Source organism: Fistularia commersonii, chromosome 28 (assembly GCF_037954325.1).
Source record: "Fistularia commersonii isolate RoL2024-O1a breed Wild chromosome 28, RoL_Fcom_v1.0, whole genome shotgun sequence".
NCBI classification, from domain to species: Eukaryota; Metazoa; Chordata; class Actinopteri; order Syngnathiformes; family Fistulariidae; genus Fistularia; species Fistularia commersonii.
In genome coordinates this window covers 4,862,444-4,881,545 of record NC_141311.1, presented here as the reverse complement: position 1 = coordinate 4,881,545, position 19,102 = coordinate 4,862,444, and the positions used below count along the sequence as shown (strand labels likewise).

General features: G+C 47.1%; 1 protein-coding gene across 2 annotated transcripts in view; it reads left to right on the top strand.

Annotated features, from left to right (window-relative positions):
* The window catches only part of notch3 (notch receptor 3), a 28,485-nt gene extending 11,230 nt beyond the window's left edge, over positions 1 to 17,255 (top strand). Inside the window, exons 4-33 of one of the 2 annotated variants that reach the window (XM_086175850.1) lie at positions 5 to 340; positions 963 to 1,085; positions 1,170 to 1,403; positions 1,682 to 1,837; positions 1,942 to 2,127; positions 3,190 to 3,303; positions 4,317 to 4,430; positions 5,396 to 5,629; positions 6,235 to 6,345; positions 6,435 to 6,627; positions 6,782 to 6,927; positions 7,458 to 7,691; positions 7,804 to 7,956; positions 8,048 to 8,276; positions 8,355 to 8,556; positions 8,652 to 8,808; positions 8,899 to 9,083; positions 9,180 to 9,312; positions 9,417 to 9,674; positions 9,754 to 9,863; positions 10,438 to 10,967; positions 11,069 to 11,395; positions 11,491 to 11,630; positions 11,733 to 11,961; positions 12,056 to 12,146; positions 12,258 to 12,426; positions 12,513 to 12,817; positions 12,918 to 13,065; positions 13,171 to 13,268; positions 13,399 to 17,255. In XM_086175850.1, the coding sequence (XP_086031976.1) occupies positions 5 to 340; positions 963 to 1,085; positions 1,170 to 1,403; positions 1,682 to 1,837; positions 1,942 to 2,127; positions 3,190 to 3,303; positions 4,317 to 4,430; positions 5,396 to 5,629; positions 6,235 to 6,345; positions 6,435 to 6,627; positions 6,782 to 6,927; positions 7,458 to 7,691; positions 7,804 to 7,956; positions 8,048 to 8,276; positions 8,355 to 8,556; positions 8,652 to 8,808; positions 8,899 to 9,083; positions 9,180 to 9,312; positions 9,417 to 9,674; positions 9,754 to 9,863; positions 10,438 to 10,967; positions 11,069 to 11,395; positions 11,491 to 11,630; positions 11,733 to 11,961; positions 12,056 to 12,146; positions 12,258 to 12,426; positions 12,513 to 12,817; positions 12,918 to 13,065; positions 13,171 to 13,268; positions 13,399 to 14,916 (7,163 nt within the window). In that variant the 3' untranslated portion in view covers positions 14,917 to 17,255. Of the gene's footprint in view, positions 1 to 4; positions 341 to 656; positions 774 to 962; positions 1,086 to 1,169; positions 1,404 to 1,681; positions 1,838 to 1,941; positions 2,128 to 3,189; positions 3,304 to 4,316; positions 4,431 to 5,395; positions 5,630 to 6,234; positions 6,346 to 6,434; positions 6,628 to 6,781; positions 6,928 to 7,457; positions 7,692 to 7,803; positions 7,957 to 8,047; positions 8,277 to 8,354; positions 8,557 to 8,651; positions 8,809 to 8,898; positions 9,084 to 9,179; positions 9,313 to 9,416; positions 9,675 to 9,753; positions 9,864 to 10,437; positions 10,968 to 11,068; positions 11,396 to 11,490; positions 11,631 to 11,732; positions 11,962 to 12,055; positions 12,147 to 12,257; positions 12,427 to 12,512; positions 12,818 to 12,917; positions 13,066 to 13,170; positions 13,269 to 13,398 lie in introns of those variants that run through there. The other variant, XM_086175851.1, reaches the window with a different exon arrangement.
* The last annotated feature ends 1,847 nt before the right edge of the window (positions 17,256 to 19,102 follow it).

Genomic DNA, 19,102 nt, shown 5'->3' with positions numbered 1-19,102 from the left:
CCAGGCCAAGACTGCTCTCTCATTGACGCCTGTGCCACAAGTCCCTGTGCCAATGGCGCCCGTTGTGCCAATTGGAATAACCACTACAACTGTTCCTGCCCACCTGGCTTCCAGGGCAAGAACTGCCGCTATGACATCGACGAGTGTCGCAAGCCCGGCGTGTGCCTCAACGGCGGTTTCTGCGTCAATGCTCACGGGTCCTTCCGTTGCCAGTGTCAGCCTGGATACAGCGGCAACACGTGTGAAATATCCACCCTGCCCTGCGCGCCGTCTCAGTGCCTCAACGGGGGAACCTGTCGTCAGACGAGCGACCATTCCTACCAGTGCGCCTGCCTACCAGGTACCCGGCTCTCTATTGAGACAACCGAGACTCGTTGTGCAGATTTTCAAGTTCCGTATGTGTAGCGCATTGGACATTTTCCCAGGCTGATGACGTAGCTGTTGGGTCTGTTGGTGGGATTCACTCCACCGTCCCAGGTCAACTTCCTGTCTGCTATTAATAGTTACTTATGGGAAAGGGGATGGTGGGAGAGTTGAAGAGGCAACCCGCCTGTGCTTCACTCCACTCAGCTCTGATCACAACTGAAGGAATTTTCTTTATGGACCCTCTGGATTCCCACTAGGGAGCATACAGGAAATGTCTCTTGCCAGAGAGGAAGTCATTGAAACTGAGAGATTATAAAATAAGCAAACACGGCGGGGAGTGCAAACCTCTGAGGCAGACAGGAGTCAAGGCTGCTGCTGGCATCATGTGGGAGCCATCATGAGAAGATGTAAACAATCCAACACCTTTTGAACCTCTTTACTGCTTATGCCTCCTATAGTGTGGGAAATATTACTTAAGGGTGCAAAGAGAATTTCCCTTGAATGGAACAGATGCCCGCTACATGTTTAACTTAAGCCTCTGTTTGTTAGTGTTTAGTGTTCGAGTGTGTCTGCATTATTTTTCCTATATTCCTCAGGGTTCGAAGGACACAACTGTGAGAATAACGTGGATGACTGTCCGGACAACAAGTGTATCAACGGAGGGATTTGTGTGGACGGAGTCAACACTTATAATTGCCAGTGCCCGCCAGAGTGGACAGGTACAGCTTTGTTGACTTCACATTTGGAACGGTCCATTGGGGCATATATATCTTTTGACCCCGTATCTTACGAAACCACCGTAGGGCAATACTGCGCCGAGGATGTCAACGAGTGTCTCATGCAACCGAACGCCTGCCATAATGGGGGAACCTGCTTCAATACCATCGGGGGACATACCTGTGTCTGCGTTAACGGCTGGACGGGAGACGACTGCAGTGAGAACATAGACGACTGCGCCATCGCCGTTTGCTTCAACGGTGCCACCTGCCATGACCGCGTCGCATCCTTCTTCTGCGAGTGCCCGGTCGGAAAAACCGGTGAGCAGGATCGGCAAAGGGTGCCTTAGCACTTTTCACGGCCGAGCTTTTTATGGGATGGATGCACCTTTGAGCGTCATCCCTCTGCTGGAACTGTTCTCAGCAAAAAGACATGGACACCATCTTCTTTGTCGGTGTTACTCAATCAACATCTATTTATTGCTGTTATGGCTCCCTAATGCCAAGTTCTCTGTCACTTGTTGAAGGAAATGCTGAAAAGATACTGAAGATATTTCTTGAGAGTTTTACACATTTTTCGGTGTTCTTCTTCTCAATAGGTCTGCTGTGCCACCTTGACGACGCATGCGTGAGCAATCCCTGCAACGAGGGAGCGGTGTGCGATACCAACCCGCTCAATGGTCGCGCTATTTGCACCTGCCCCGCTGGGTTTGTAGGTGGCGCCTGTAACCAGGACATGAATGAATGCTCAATCGGTATGCCGTTTTAGAAGTTCCCTCGCCGCCTTGCTGATATGTCACATATGTCTGTCTTTTCCTTGTTTGCGTATCACGTCCTGACCTAATGCCAACTCCTGCAGGCGCCAACCCATGTGAGCATTTTGGGAAATGCGTGAACACCGAGGGTTCGTTCCAGTGTCAGTGCGGCCGCGGCTACGAAGGCCCGCGTTGTGAAATTGACATAAACGAATGCCTGTCGATGCCCTGTCAGAACGATGCCACTTGCCTGGACCGCATTGGGGAGTTCACCTGCATCTGCATGCCAGGTATTCAGCCCTGCTGATAATCAGTATAGCACAACCAGAAAAACCGCATGCTCAAACTCCGTCCATCCGAACGTCATTCATGCAGGGCAGACCGAAAACCATTAACAGAGTGGATAAAGTAATTGTTCAAACTTCACCTTCCAAAGAAGCACTATATGCAGGGCTGCCATACCGACTGCCAGAGTAGACTGTTATGTAATACAATCCTATTGGTGTTTGGACCATGGCGGCACTCCCCTGCTCTCGGTTCCACAGTGCAGCCAGACAGGTATTAGTGTGGACAAAGTGATGGTTTGGACACTTATTGACAAAAACTCAGTGAAACTCTCACACTCAGTCCTACATGCATCCTGGGGTTTTGGGAGCTATACAAATTAGAGCCGGGAGTCGTGTCTATAGGATTGGATGTGAGAGAGGGCGAGCAGTTAGGGGGAGCAGTGTGCTGTGAATAGTAATGAGCTGTAGAGTGGTGGGAATGGAGGGGAACAATAGGGCCCCTCTGTGCTCCACTTTGCACCCTCATACACACAGAGAGGGAAAGAGGCCTTTTCCCAGAGCCTCTCCCCCTCACCCTTCATTTCCAGAGACAGGCCCTTCCTCTTCACCCTCCTCATCATCAGCCAGACTGGCAAAGCTCACATGGAGCTGCTGATTATTTCTAATTCCATTATTTGTCATTTCTAGCCTCTCCCCGGGGGCAGCGCTCGGCTCCGCACTCGGTTTCACGTCAATGGAGGAGCCCGTCATAGTTTAGTAACACAGAATGTATAACATGCGTCTGTTGAATGGGGCGCTGACCTAGGGAATGGTAATGCTCTGTAGACAGTAGGATGTGTGGATTTCACGTGGGTAGAATGGGAACACTGCGGACATCCTGCGGCGGTTCAGCGGGGACCGGAGTCAAAAACTCGCAGGACCCCCGTGGCAAAGAGGTTTCCCACAGAACTCAGCCCCACTGCAGAAAGTTTACTCAAATACACGCACAAACCTTTGTGCCGAACTGACAAGCCCCGTATTAAAACACAATGAATCACTCACAAACGGCAAACGTCTGTCTTACAGGCTACATGGGCACGTACTGCGAGATCGACGTCGACGATTGCGAGAGCAACCCGTGTGTAAACGACGGCATCTGTCGGGACATGGTCAGTGGATTCACGTGCACCTGCCAGCCAGGTAAGACTACGCGGACTTACCGAAGCCCCTTTTTAAATTACCTGTAAGATTTCCCCGCTAGTGCTGTTTTTTGTCTACCCCACGAAGAAAGCTGAATTTGAATTCCCAAAATGACCGATGGACCTGGTGGACAATGTTTGATGCCACCACTCATATAAAAAGGCAAACCCAAAAGGCTGCCGATCCTCTTGCCTGAACAAAGACACTATTGTGACCCCCGCTTCCCTCCTCTGTGGAATGTGGACGGGACAGCAGTCTCCCTCATCCTGCCCCGGTTGTGGGGGGAACAGCAGTCCTGCTAATGAGATTCTTTTCCCGGTCCGCAATTTACATCTGGGACAGACGTCCCCCCTTAGCCCCCCATCTAGCTATTGAGCCAGCAGAGCTGATGCAGGAAGGGGAGGGGTGTCCCCACAAGAAAAAACAATCCCGCTGCCCCTGTACCCCCTCTCCTCTAGCATCCCAAGCACTAGCACACAGTCCATCCTCATATTGTTAATCAACTGAACGGTGCACCGCCATGCATAAAGTCTCCTCCGTCTGAGTATTTTCTGTCCCGTATAGTCACTAAGGTTTTTTCCAAGCTCGAAGAATAGCAGAATTTAACTTGTTGAGTAGTTCTATAGCAGACGAAAGAATACCATAACTTGAAAAAAGTTGAAACTGTTCAAGTTTTATTGTGCAGGCCAAATCTCAGACACCACCGGCGTCAGATAATCACTTGCCTTCGGACTTAAACTGTACGTGCTGTATTGTCAGGGCCTTCTTGAAGGCATTATCAAGGTCGTAGGACTTCCATTCTGTCTTCTGCTGCTGCAGTGTCGGCACAAGTGCACCGATGACATGTCCTTAACCAGTCAAAACGTTCTCAAACCCTGTCTTAGTCAGACATCACTAAACTAGCTAGAGACCTCTGCCCTACAAAGAAGAGACAAAATGCCCTCTGACCTGAGCATACACCCTTCCACTAGACCTTCTTTCTGACCCCTCACCTCTGTGTTTGAATGTCCCAGGGTTTACTGGCACCATGTGTCAGATCGACATAGACGAGTGTGCCAGCACGCCGTGCCAGAATGGAGCGAAATGCTACGATCGCCCCAACGGATTCGAGTGCCGCTGCGCAGAAGGTAAGGCCGTCCGTGCGCGGTCGCTGTCAGCAGAAAGCCGTACGACGGTACACTTCGACATTTTTCGAAAGGAAAGAGCAGATGAACCTCAACCACTTGTTGGGGTGTGTTCCGTCCCCGTGATTCGGTGGGGGTCAACTTTTTTCTCTGGCTGTCGGCTGGCCGAGCAGACTGACTTGAGGCCCCTAATCCCCCTTTTTCCCCCCATCGGCTCTTAGGATCACGGGGTCACTGAGGACCGGCAGTTGCCAAGAAAAGAACCTTGGTCATCACCCCGACATCTGTTCGTCTGTTCATCCCCCAAACACCGCCTCAATTCTGCGTCTTCCTTTTTTTATTCCTTCACATCACATCTCTTGCGCGTTTAAAAACGAAGCTATACGGTGTGAGCTTCAGGATAGCGTTTTCACGAAGGCTTCATGTGGGAACTGACTGTCTGTATGGATATTTAACATGTTCATTTGGCTCTTTGCCTGTGGAACGGCCATTGTTTCAGTTGCCAGCTGCTTGGTATTCCCTGTGTTTGTGGGCCCCTTCTGCTGAGTGAAGTGGCCCTGTTTGACGTGGTGCAGCCTATTGTTCTGTCTGCCACTGAGAACAAAAGCGGGCCTGGGAGGCCTGTGTTGGGCTGTTCTTTACTGCTTTGCCCAACTCAGCACTGCACCATACACATACCACACAGCACCTCTTACTGACGCAGACAGTGTCGACGTAGAAACCACAGTGAACCCTTTAGAAAAGAAACAGCGCCAGACGGAGTCAAATTACAATCAAAGTGAGGGAAAAGGGGGAAAGGAAAAACAGGATCAAATGGAGTTCATCATTAAAATAAAGTGGCTTCAATGAAGCCGCCGTTCCTTTTGCAAGGGCAAAGTGAACTCAAAAGATTGCATTCGAAGCACCGTTTTATGAAGTAACGACTGAAGTGTCGTAACATCGATTTCCATTTTGTTTTTGCTGCTCAGGGTATGAAGGTACTCTTTGTGAGAGCAACATCAACAACTGTCAGCCCGACCCGTGCCACCACGGTACTTGCATAGATGGCATTGCCAGCTACACCTGTAACTGTGATGCCGGCTACACCGGCTATCGTTGTGAGAACCAGCTCAATGAATGCCACAGCAACCCCTGCCAAAACGGAGGAAAGTGCGTGGACCTGGTCAACAAGTATATCTGCCAGTGCCAACATGGAACCTCAGGTAAGAGGAAACGCTTCAATTCAAAAACGGCGTGCAGCTAGCATTTCTAGCCATCCAAAAATATACTGCTCAAAAAAATAAAGGGAACACTTGAACAACACAATGTAACTCCAAGTCAATCACACTTCTGTGAAATCATAGTGTCCACTCGGGAAGCAACACAGATTCATTTTGACTTGTTTTAAGGACATTACATCAAAGTTGGACCAGCCTGGAGTTTGTTTTTACACTTTAATTTTGAGTGTGATTCCTAATCAGACCTGCATGGGTTGATACAATTGATTTCCATTGATCATTTTTGTGTGATTTTGTTGTCAGCACATTCAACTGTGTAAAGAGCAAAGTATTTCATAAGAATATTTCATTCATTTAGATCTAAGATGTGATTTTTTTAAGTGTTCCCTTTATTTTTTTGAGCAGTGTATATTTGTGCTCACACACCTGCAACACAATTGTTCTTCAACTGTCCATTGAGATAAGCAAAACATTATATGTTTCAAGATGTAGGGTTAGGAGTATACTATTATTGATGTGTCATGATTGTTGCAGTAATATATTTAGAACTCAATGTAAAAATTCCTCCTAACACATCTTTTTCAACACAGGCACCAATTGCGAGATCAACTTCGACGATTGCGCCAGCAACCCATGCGACTACGGCTTCTGCAAGGACGGGATCAACCGCTATGACTGTGTTTGCAAACCTGGTTTCACCGGTACGACCCTTTCAATACCCGCACGCGTATCGGAAGGAAAATCGGAGGAACTTTTGACGTCCTCTGACTGTCTGACGTTTTCTTTCCAGGTCCAAAGTGTAATGTGGAAATAGATGAGTGCGCATCGAGCCCGTGCAGGAACGGAGGGACCTGTGTGGATGAGGAAAATGGATTTCACTGCCAGTGTCCTGAGGGATTTAAGCCTCCGTACTGTTACTCCCAAGTGGATGAGTGTGGCAGCAGCCCTTGTGTTCATGGTTCATGCAGGGATGACATCAACGGGTATGTCATCGTATATCATCTTAAAAGGCTGGTGACGCATCTGAGAGAAATGTGACCAAGTCGCAAACTCAGTGCTGCATATGATTTCGGCTGGTTGTTTATTGCTCCCCGATGGTCACCTTTTGGATTTTTGTGTATCCTCGTATCTTTTTAGCTACCGCTGTGACTGCGAACCAGGGTGGGTGGGAAAGAATTGTGAGCTGGACAGGAATGACTGCTTGCCGAGTCCCTGCCAGAATGCCGGCACGTGCATTGACCAGCTCAATGGCTTCATCTGCAAGTGTCGACAGGGCTTCAGAGGTGAGAAATTGTCATTAGCAACTTAAGAATGAGGAGAATTTTAAATTGAATTATTACATTTGCGAACACCGTGGACAGCATAGTAAATGGATAGGGTATAGTAATCATCAAAAAGCCCTCGCCTGCCACGTGTTCTGACAGTCTCCTTAAAATGACTTTACATATATTTTACCGTAATTTCCGGACGATAAGCCGCGACTTTTTTCACGTAAACAACGATGCGGCTAATATATGGACTTTTTTGTGTGGGGGACGCTAACGGGCTTCACGCCGCTAAAACGTTTATCCTCATCACATCGGACCGATGAAATATCCGGGAATTTCTGAGTCTGTTCAACTCTGACACCGAAGAATACGACTTTAACGGTTTTAGTGCGCAGGAGGAAGACCGAGATAGCGATCGGCTAGCCGGTGCGGCTTACATCGAGGTGCGCTCAATAGTCCGGAAATTACGGTACATATATTGCTATGACTTCGACTTCTTTTCTAGAACTCCCCAAATTCACACGGTTCATATTGTCTTCTTATAGGTAATCTTTGTCAGGTGAACATCAATGAGTGTGCGTCCAGTCCCTGCTTGAACAAGGGCACTTGTGTGGATGGCGTGGCCAGTTTCACTTGCCTATGTGAGCTTCCATACAGCGGACCCACATGCGCTGAAGTCCTCACACCTTGCTCCCCGAACCCCTGCTTAAATCAGGCTATTTGTACCCACACTCCTGACTACTTGGGATATCAATGTAAATGCCAACCCGGGTGGCAAGGTAAGGCTACCATCGTTTCAAAATCAGGTCATTTACAAAAAGAAACTTGGCCTGGCAATGTACGTATGATCCCGTGGCATCAGATCTTAAAGTCTCATTTTGCAATCTTCAGGTCAATTGTGCAACAGAGATGTAAATGAATGCATCTCCAACCCCTGCAAGAACCGTGGGACGTGCACGAACACACTCGGAGGCTTCGTGTGCTCCTGCAGAGCTGGATTCACAGGGTTGACATGCGAAACAGACATCAATGACTGTTCTCCAAGTGAGTGGGATCTTACTTTTCACAACTATATAGAATTCTCTGATGTCACTCTCTGTTTGACTGAGAATATTGTTCCCATTTGCGCTATCAGATCCTTGCCTGAGTGGAGGATCCTGCACGGACGGTGTCAACTCATTTCACTGCAGCTGTCTGCCTGGCTTCACGGGGCCCCGCTGTGCCCAAGAGATCAACGAATGTCAGACGTCACCCTGCAAAAACGGAGGCACATGTACAGATTATGTGAACTCTTACACCTGCACCTGCAGACCTGGTTTCACGGGCATCCACTGTGAAACCAACATCCCCGATTGCACTGAAAGGTTTGTGTTGAATCCTCCTTCGCGCAAGTCAATAAAAACGTACGCGGACATATACGGGAACTGTATTTATTTCCGCAGTTCGTGCTTCAATGGAGGAACGTGCACGGATAAGATCAACGGCTACTCCTGTACGTGCCGCTCGGGTTTCACAGGCTCCCACTGTCAATATGAGGTCAATGAGTGTGATTCCCAGCCTTGCCTAAATGGAGGCATCTGTCAAGATGCCTTGGAATCCTTCCGTTGCTCCTGTCCCAAGGGCTACACCAACACTCGCTGTCAGGTACGCACACTTACTCACTCGATTGCAAACTAATTCCAACTCTTACGCTTTGTTTTTGTATATCTAAATCTCGGCCCCGCTCTACTTTTACCCAGACACCCGTCGACTGGTGCAGACGCTCGTCGCCCTGCAAAAACGGAGGACGCTGTCGTCAGAAAGACGCGTCCTTCATTTGTGAGTGTAGCAATGGCTGGTCTGGCCGTTACTGTGACATCCCGAGGGTCTCTTGTGAGACAGCTGCTCGCCAAAGAGGTAACCGTTCTGTTCTGAAAGTCATCCTATCTGTATTTTAACTAAAACGGATAAATAATAAGTCATCGTATTTAAAACGTCTCCCATCAGGACTGCAGACGGATGAGCTTTGCCATCACGGTGGTCACTGTGTCAACTCTGGGAATACACACTATTGTAAATGTTCAGCTGATTATACCGGCAGCTATTGTGAAAACCAAGTGGACCACTGTGAGGACAAACCTTGTCGCAACGGCGCCACCTGCAGGGGATATGTCGGAGGGTACCAGTGTGACGTGAGTGGAGCGCATCGTCCGTCTCTGCTGTTTGCACGATGCAGTGTTTGTCGCGAGTGTTGAGATAACGTTATCGTCCTCTGTATATCTTTCTAGTGTATGCCGGGTTACACCGGACAGAACTGCGAGACAGAGATCAACGAGTGTCAGTCTCATCCTTGCCAGAATGGAGGCACTTGCATTGATCTAGTGGGACATTACATCTGCTCCTGTCCTCCCGGCACACTGGGTATGCAGGACTATATCCGACAAAAAAAAAAAAAAAAAAAACATTAACTGCTTGACGTTAATATGTACACACAGATCGGAGTTAATGAATCATGTCCTTCGAAGGTGTTCTCTGTGAGATCAATGAAGATGACTGCGCTCTACCCCTGAGGCCACGCAGAGCACCCCCTAAGTGTCTGAATAATGGCACCTGTGTGGATCGAGTGGGCGGATACCGCTGCAATTGTCCTCCCGGATTCACAGGAGAAAGATGCGAGGGAGACATAAACGAGTGTCACTCGAACCCTTGCAATCCCTCCAACAGCCTCGACTGCATCCAGTTGCCCAACGACTACCAGTGTGTCTGCAAGCTCGGCTTCACAGGTAAGATAGTGCTCCAGCTTCGCAATCCGGCGAATGTTCTTTGAGTTGCACGGCGTAATGATGAAAATATGGATTTCAGGTCGGAGATGTCAAAGCAGGTTCAGTGCATGTGAGTCGCATCCTTGCCAGAACGGAGGAGCCTGTTCTGTAGCGAGCTCTCCACTTGGATACAGCTGCACGTGTCAACTTGTAAGTGTACATTAACATTACATTACATTACATTACATTACATTTGGCAGACGCTTTTATCCAAAGCGACTTACAATAGAGGACATAGGGACTGCAAATACTCGATGCACAGGAAATATACAGAACAGTAAGCTTGGGTTAGTGAGGGTTTTTTTTTTTTGGACAGAGACACACAAACGTACATACACACACACACACACACACTGCATAGCCTAACTTGCTGCATAGCCTAACTTGACTAACTTAACTTTATTTATCCCGAAGGAAATTGTTGTGCCAGAGTTTCAAGCAAAAACAGAACAGTAATAGATAGTAGTAGGAAGGAGGGAGAATAAGAAATACAATAAAATATAAATTGTCAAGGTTAAGGCTATCAAGTGTTTTAAGGTCTTAAGTACAAAGATTTGAATATTCCCTTCGGCTGAGGAAAGACATTAAGGGTTATCATTTTTGCATTACAGATTTATTATTATTGTCATTATTATTGTTGTCGTTACCATTATACATACAGTATAAGTATGTATGTGTTATTTTTATTATATTCATGATGTAAACAAATTCCCCATATCCTCAGGGTTACACCGGCCCCAATTGTGAAAGGAGCATGTCGTGCCGGGAGCTGTCTTGTTACAACGGAGGAAGCTGTGCGCTCACCACACGGGGGGCGCGATGCACCTGTCTGCCGGGTTACGGGGGTCCTCAGTGTCAGCACCGCAGCAATGAAGGCTGCTCCTCTAAGCCCTGTCGTAATGGAGGGTTGTGCACCGAAGAGACCAGCTTCCCGTACTTTTACTGCCAGTGTCCCGCCGGCTGGACCGGCAAACGCTGCGAGCAGAGCAACGCGTTCACCGAGCCACCGATACCCTCGTGTCCTTTGGCGGATTGTCAAGGAAAAGCCAACGATGGCGTTTGCGACAAGGAATGCAGTACGCTGCCCTGCCGCTGGGACGGGGGGGACTGCTCTCTGGCTGTGAACCCCTGGGCTGAATGCGAAGATCCTCGTTGCTGGCGCGCGTTTAACAACAGTCAGTGTGACGAGACCTGCAACAACGCCGCCTGTTTTTTCGACAACTTTGACTGCACAAACAAAGAGAATGTTTGCAAGTGAGTTTTGTTTCCACGCTTTGGCATACTTGCCGTCACAAGTGGGTCGATCCAAGTTAGCCTAAAAGGTCGCTGATTCCTCTTTTCTGTGTCGTCTTTAGTCCAATGTACGAAACCTACTGTATCGACCACTACGCCGACGGCAAATGTGATCAAGGCTGCAACACGGTGGAGTGCGGCTGGGACGGCCTGGACTGCGCGCGCGAGACTCCGGAAAATCTTGCCGACGGCATCTTGGTTATGGTCGTCCTCCTGCCTCCTGAAGAGCTCCTTCGCACGAGCACGGCCTTTCTCTTGAAGTTAAGCGCAATCCTGCACACGACACTTCGTTTCCGGCTGGACCAAAACGGCGAAGTCATGATACGGCCTTACACCCGCCGAGAGGCACGTCTCAAACGGGAACTGGAGCCTCATCAGGAAGTCATCGGGTCAGTCGGACACCCAGTAAACGAAACACCTCAAACTTTCATTGGAACGATTTCCACGATGTTCAACGAACACCATATCTTTTCCTGTCTTGTAGCTCCATTGTGCATCTGGAAATAGACAACCGCTTGTGCTCTGAGGGCTGCTTCCCCACAGCTGGGATCGCTGCAGAGTACCTGGGAGCCCTATCAGCCGCAGAAATGCTCCGTTTCCCATATCCCCTTAAACAAGTCAGTGGTAAGTAGGACCCGCCCTAAAACTACACACACACACACACACAAAGATAAATACTTTTACTTTTTTGTGTATCCTAAATATCTCTTTGTATTCGCACTACAGGTAAAAGTAGCCCAAGTGTAACTACAGTAATACCTGCGTGGGCCAAGGTACTGCTGGTTGGGATGGCTTCTATCTTCTTGTTGGTCATCCTTGTGATGGGCATGCTGATCGCGAGTAGGAAGCGAGAGCACAGCACGCTGTGGTTCCCCGAGGGCTTCTTCTTCAAAAAAGAACCCAGCAGCAACAAGAACCGCAGGGAGCCCGTGGGTCAAGATGCTCTCGGAATGAAGTAAGTTTTCAGAAGGCAAATATCGACAATAAGTATGAATACTTAAATCAATGTGTTTTAGAATTAAATTTGGATCATTTGTTTCTGCTGACAGACATATACCCAAAACTGTGGAGGAATCTCTCCTTGGAGATCACAGTGACCAGTGGATGGACGCCGACTGCCCGGAAGCGAAACGGCTGAAAGTCAGTAACGTGAAATCCTTTTTGGTTTCAAAGTTATCCAAATCATTTTTGGTTTGAATGAGCGAAGGAACACGTCGGTAGAAAACGTAACGTAACGTTTCGGGACTTCAGGTAGAGGAACCCAGTATGCTGTCTGACAGCGAAGACGCGGTGGACAGCAGGCAGTGGACACAGCATCACCTGGCAGCAGCAGACATCCGTGTGCCGCCCACCATGGCTCTCACGCCGCCACAGGGAGAGTTTGAAAGCGACTGCATGGATGTCAATGTCAGAGGCCCAGGTCAGGAAATGGAGTCTTTGTTATTTTTGTATCGCGCAATCAAATCGATGACTAACTGAGCCCTGTGTGTCTTCATGTTCTCACAGATGGTTTCACACCGCTGATGCTGGCATCGTTCTGTGGCGGTGGCCTAGAGCCCGAAGTCACGGAAGAGGAGGAGAATGAGGAATGTTCAGCCAATATTATCTCAGATCTTATATACCAGGGTGCGTCCCTCGCGGCTCAAACAGACCGAACCGGGGAGACGGCCCTCCACCTCGCGGCTCGATACGCCCGCGCCGACGCCGCCAAGAGGCTCCTGGATGCCGGGGCGGATGCTAATGCTCAGGACAACACAGGACGTACGCCGCTTCACGCCGCTGTGGCCGCGGACGCGCAAGGTGTCTTCCAGGTAAACATCAGCCGGGATCACGGCGTCCGACGAGATCAACGCGCATCTTTAAGGATGCGCTTCGAAGCCGAATTTATAACGACACCTTCGCGACTCCTAGATCCTGATCCGAAACCGAGCGACCGATCTGGACTCCAGAATGTACGACGGTTCGACGGCGCTCATCCTGGCCGCTCGGCTGGCGGTAGAGGGAATGGTGGAAGAACTCATCACTTGTCATGCAGATGTGAATGCAGTTGATGAGCTGGGTAATTATGTGTAATTGAACTCCCTGAAAAGCTGAAGTGGTTCTTCTATGAAATAATTTCCCAGAGATTCCAAAGTAATCTCAACTATTTGTCCTTTGTCTTCAGGTAAATCCGCCCTGCACTGGGCTGCTGCCGTTAACAATGTGGACGCTACTGTGGCCTTGCTGAAGAACGGTGCGAACAAAGATATGCAAGATCTCAAGGTATGGAATCGGGATTTTCTACGAAAGCGTCGCTCACTTTTTAAGACGGCATCATTCTGTGTTGAAAGTGGTAAATAGAGTATTGAAATTAACCGTTGTTGTGTTTCTCTGCCCTGTTTTTTCTTTGCAGGAGGAGACACCTCTGTTTCTTGCAGCTCGCGAGGGAAGCTGCGAGGCTGTGAAAGTGTTGCTGGCGCATTTTGCGAACAGAGAGATTACAGACCACATGGACAGGTTACCGAGAGACATCGCTCAGGAGCGTATGCACCACGACATTGTGCAGCTTCTCGATGAGTACAACACAGTAAGGAGTCCGCAGGGTCACGGAGGAGCCGGACTTCACCTCACCGGGGGACACACGCTATCTCCGCTGATGTGCCCTCCGAGCGCCTTCCTACCGAGTCTGAAGAACACACCGCAGAGCAAGAAAAACCGTCGACCCGGAGCCAAGGGATCCGGCCTGGGAGGTCAACACGCTACAAGTCTGAAGGAGTCGGTCAAGGCCCGCAATAAAAAGCTGACCTTGGACATGCAGAGCGCCTTACTGGAGAGCTCGGTCACCCTGTCCCCCGTCGACTCACTGGACTCGCCCCACGGTGGCGCGAGCAACGCCGGCTATATAACCAACCCGACTTCCCCCGTGGCCATGCAGTCGCCAGGGCTCTTCCACTCCTCCATGTCTGTTCCCAGCACACCGATGGTACACAATAGCATGTTGGAAGGGGGCGGCCCCTTCGCCGTGTCTCTGGCTCAGCTGAATGACCTGGGAACAGGAGGAATGTCCTTGCAGGGACGGGTATCCATGGCTTCGGATGTCAATCACGGTTACGTGCTGAGTTCAGGCCAGATGGGCCTCAATATGGGCATGGTCAGTCCCGTCAGCGTGCCCTTTGACTGGCACAGTCGAATGCCCTCCTCCTCTCAGTGCGGTCAGCAGGTAGTGAATTTGGTGCAGAGCAGCCAAGCCGGCATGCATCCTCAGAGCCCGGCCATGCAGCAGCAGCAGAACATGCTGATGCATCAACAGCAAATCTATCATAATCCCATGCTGCAGCCGACACCGGTCACCTCCACGCCCACTATCAGCCCGGTCAAGCTGCCCTCTATCGCCGAGCAGCAACAACATCAACAGCAGCTAATCAACCACAGCATCACCACCCAGCAGAGCATCGCTCGCATGGGCACCTCCACTCCGCCAACACCGCAGACCTCACAACCCCCTCCATCCTTCTTCCAGCAGCAGCAGCAGCAGCAGCAGCAGCAGCAGCAGCCGATGCCACAGCAGCCTTCCCAGTCCCAGCCTCCGGCTCAGCCTCCGCCGCCGGCCACGCCAGCAGCCCAAGCGTCTCAGGCCCTTCCATCCCAGCCCAGTAGCAGCACCGCAGGAACGGAGGATTACCCTACGCCTCCTTCCCAGCACAGTTACTCCTCCGCACTCGATACCACACCGAAGCATTACCTCCACTTGCCCAGCGAGCACCCTTACCTGACCCCTTCCCCGGAATCGCCCGAACCGTGGTCGAGCCCTTCTCCTCACTGTGTTTCCGATTGGTCAGATTCCACGCCCAGCCCTGCGGTTGCTGGCTCTGCGCAAACCCAAATTACTCAACTCCCAGAGGCCAATGGCAAAATGCAGGTGTTTGCATGAATATTCCACGGGCCAGGCTTGAAAAGGGACCTGGGGTAAAAAAAGAAATCGTGTGGACCGGCTCTCGGGCTTGTCTGTGTTTGTATGTGTCAGCCTGTTTCCAAGATTTTCATTGGATTTGGATTGACCTCTTTTATCACGCGGACGGTCTGCTAGTGATTTTTCGCGGAAGAAAAACGTAAAGGGAAATGTGTGTTGTCTGAAAGAAACAACAGACAATTTAATGAAGTAATTCTGTCACAGATGGACTTGTTTTTATAATTAAAAAAAAAAAAAAAAGATATATGAAGAAAACCAAGTCTTTCATTTCAAAGACTTTGGGATCCTCTCCTGAAAACTAACATTTAAAAGTAGATAAAAAAAAAGAAAATTGTTGAAGGGAATCCATTTATTTTTATTTATTGTTTTTATCTCTGATATGATTTTTTTTTTTTTTAGATGTTTTCACCCTCCTTGTGTCCTAGTTTCTTACAAGATGTGCCACTCCCCTTTTATTTTATATATGACCACCTATATTTGTATTTTACAAGTGTGGTAATGTCAAATAATTTATCTTTCAGACCAATTAATGGCAAGAAAGAAGAATTTTCACCACTCTTGACTGATATTTATTTAGGCCAACAATAGCTGGTAAAGATGACAAACTGGTTCTATAGCAAATATATATGAAGAGTCACTCTGTAGTAATGTGTTCTGACTTGGTCAAATTGTGGTCATTTGAATATTACGATTAAGAATGTGGATGAGTGTCTCTGAAGCACTTCCAGCGACTAGCCCGGTTGGGCGAGTGTGAGTCAAATTAAACATTTAACTATGATGAATATTTATGAAATACGAGGGGCATTTACTTATTAATTTACAAAAAAAAAATTAAGGAGCAGGGTTACGTTTTAGGTATACTCCTTCCACGTCACGTGTTGCTTCTCGCTTACACTGCCTTGAATTCCTCAGTCACGTAGCTTGTTTTTTTTTTTTTTAATTAATTTCAAACAGTATCATATTACGTTGCCTATAAGATCAGCCTTTCACTGCCCATTTTTTTCAGTCTGTTTATCTCTTCATTGCATTGTTTGTTTTATACTGTAAATATCTGGCAACCTCACATACTTTTTCTCAGTATCACTTTGGATGTACTAAGCTATGCTTATCAGCTGCTATTTTATATGACGATTACTCTTCTCATTTCACCATTTTGCCTGTCTTTTTAGCCTGGACGCTGTGCTCACTGTAGCATCTGGAGAAAAAAAAAAAAGAGAAAAGACATAGAACTCAATAATAGACAGGTTAAAATTTTATGTCCTTAAACGGACTAAGTAGAAACATTCCTGTGGCGTTTGAGGTTGACGCTCACCTCATATCTGGTAGTTTTTGGGATGGAGGAAGGGTCGGTGTTGGTGGTGGGGGGGGGGGGGTTGGATGCGACTGCCGGGCTGTGACTGCTTTTGCCCTGTCACTCCTTAGGGAGGGGTTTTATGGCATGCAGCGGGACGGATCCCCTGCATCTACAGTAGCTTTCAGTCCACAGATCGCTGATTTTGCATCTTGAGATGACTGCTAAAAGAGACTGAAGGAGAGAACACTACCGTGTAGTGCTGCATCTTTTCACCTTTTACAAGTTCTAGGATGACGCTCCCGGTGATCCGGCCGATCTCCTACGTCTGACGAGCCTTTACTCCCACAGGACCCGAGACTGGATAGGGATCACGGTCTCCTTAACACCCTAATGGACATTTCAGTGTAAAGTGAATTGGACTGCATAGAACTTTGACAAAGTAACCACTGCATTCTCACGTTAAGGAATTACGAAGAGAGACGAGTAGCCCCGCCACCCACAGCTACAACTATTAGTTCTCCATTTGATGTTTTGTCCTCATCAAAGTAGCATTCGCATATTTCTGTTGTTCACTGTCCAATTCAGATTTTACTTACAAGAAAAAGTGTTTTTTTTTTTTGTTTTATGTTCCTTTCGGGGGTTTTCCCTACCAGGTCGCACTAAGTGTTTTTTTTTTTTTTTTGTACATTTCAACTTCCCGTTCTCTGTTTGTTGTAAATATGTTTGTTCTGGGTAGATCTTTGCTTGAAAAGTCGTATGTTTCTAAAATGATTGTTATGTACTAAAAGGACAAAAATAAAATGTACTTCATTTAGTATTGTTTGCAGCAGAGTTGTGACTGATATTCTATTGGTTATTAGGATGGCATAGACATTTTCTATCATTATTAATTTCTATACTTGTTTAAAACTAGTTCAAAATCGTTGTACATAAAACCTTTTACACAGGTATTCTTTTTACAGTAAAAAGTTGTAAAATAAATTACTTATAATAAAAAGTGGGTACTACATTTCTGTGTCAAGTTCAGTGGTTATTTATCCGATCAGACTAAAATTGTCACGCTAACGTTACATTAAAAGTTAATCGCCATTGCATCTATTTTCATTGAACAAGGTGAATATTCATCCTGCGAAATAATCCAGATTTTTCTTGTCTTCACAGTTGGTTGTGAAACCGCTTTAGACTTCAACACGACTTATATATCGTCACTCACAAGAACTACGTCCGGACTCATGAGGTAAAAAGGAAAAAGGTTTGCAATCCTGTGTCACAAATGGCAAAGATAAACTGGCCGGTCATCATCGGCTGCGGAGAAGACGATACATGTTTGTCGAGGCCTTTTGGAGATGCAAAAACGGAATATCACAGTGCACAACGGCCAGAGCGGGAACATAACGCCACTTCCCAAGTACAATGTTGAGTCCATACCATATAATACATACTTGAAGCAGTAAAAGTGATTTAGAAAGTAAAATTATACACTTCACTTTGCTAACGGTCACTTTAGGAAATGACGATCGGAATAGGGAATGGAACAATGGGAGCAAGATTTCGGAGTAACTTGAGATTCGACAGCCACGAAACCTCACGGCTTTTCCCCATATTTGTTGCTTTTTTTTTTTTAAAGGAAATTTACCGCATGATCACGATAAAGAACATTTTCATTGGAAATGTTTTTTAAAATGTGCGAAGAATTACCAGGGAGAGTCCTTGAACGCAACTTTGACTTTGACTTAAACTGCAAGATTGGAAGGTATTGTTTGATACTTTTGAATTGTCGAATATTATTCCTTTCCCATAATGATTATAAACAGCAATGTTCTTATTATTGTTACATTTGATTGTTATTTTATATTAAATTCTATTATTTCTAATACGAAAATGGAGTATTCATTTGACTTATTAATTAAACACGGATCAGTTTCCATGTAAACTTTATAATTTGATCACAGTAAATCTACTTGACTGATGCGTTTCAAGGCTCTCCGCTGCTTTTCCAAGGCAATCCATTTTAAATTCTAAACCATAATTGAGGGCTTGTATTTCAAAATTGCGATATTACGCAGCCTTTGCTTGTGGACGCCGCTCCAATAACATCCTCTCTGTGTTCGTCGCTGCTCAGAAAACCGCTGCTCACCTCATCCAGTAACAACCGCAGCCAGCAGAAGTTTGTCTGCCACATTAGTCCGGGTTAGAATTTGACCTTTACTTAGATCGGTCAACTCTTTATCTGTCCTACACTCCTCTATAAAAGTGTTAGGCCCTGAATATGCTGTTTACAGTCATGTTGGAAGATAGATATGTGGAAAAGGGTGTTTATAAATGAAAAAAAGTGTTTTATAAATGTAAAGTCATTCATGGCTGGAGACAAAATCCCGGAACAAGCTTACGAAAAACAGACAGAGGATTTGAGTCGGCTGAAAAGCCACCCCTCCAATATCCCTCGAGATAAACTTCCCTTGAGCTTTAAATACTTTAAATGCACGTGCATCCACGAGGATCGATTCACCTAATAAAGTAATAAATGAATTGATCATACTCACAACCGCGTCTGTCCAAAGTGATGGGGAATGAAAAACAAACAGAAGCAAAATTCCCTTTAACAGGATTAAATAGTAAAATAATAAGCTATTTCAACCTTGTGATCTTTTTGGTTAAAAAAAAAACAACTCTATTGGTATATTTGCATTTTTCTCAGGACACTGAAGCAGTTCCCAGAAGGGAAACAGATTCACACACATTCCTTTGCTTTGTTTTGTTTTGTCGATCTTTCATAAATATTACATACATTCTGTATAAACTCTGACTTTTTCTCAAACCCTGTCTATAAGGGGACGCCAGTCTTAGCGACAG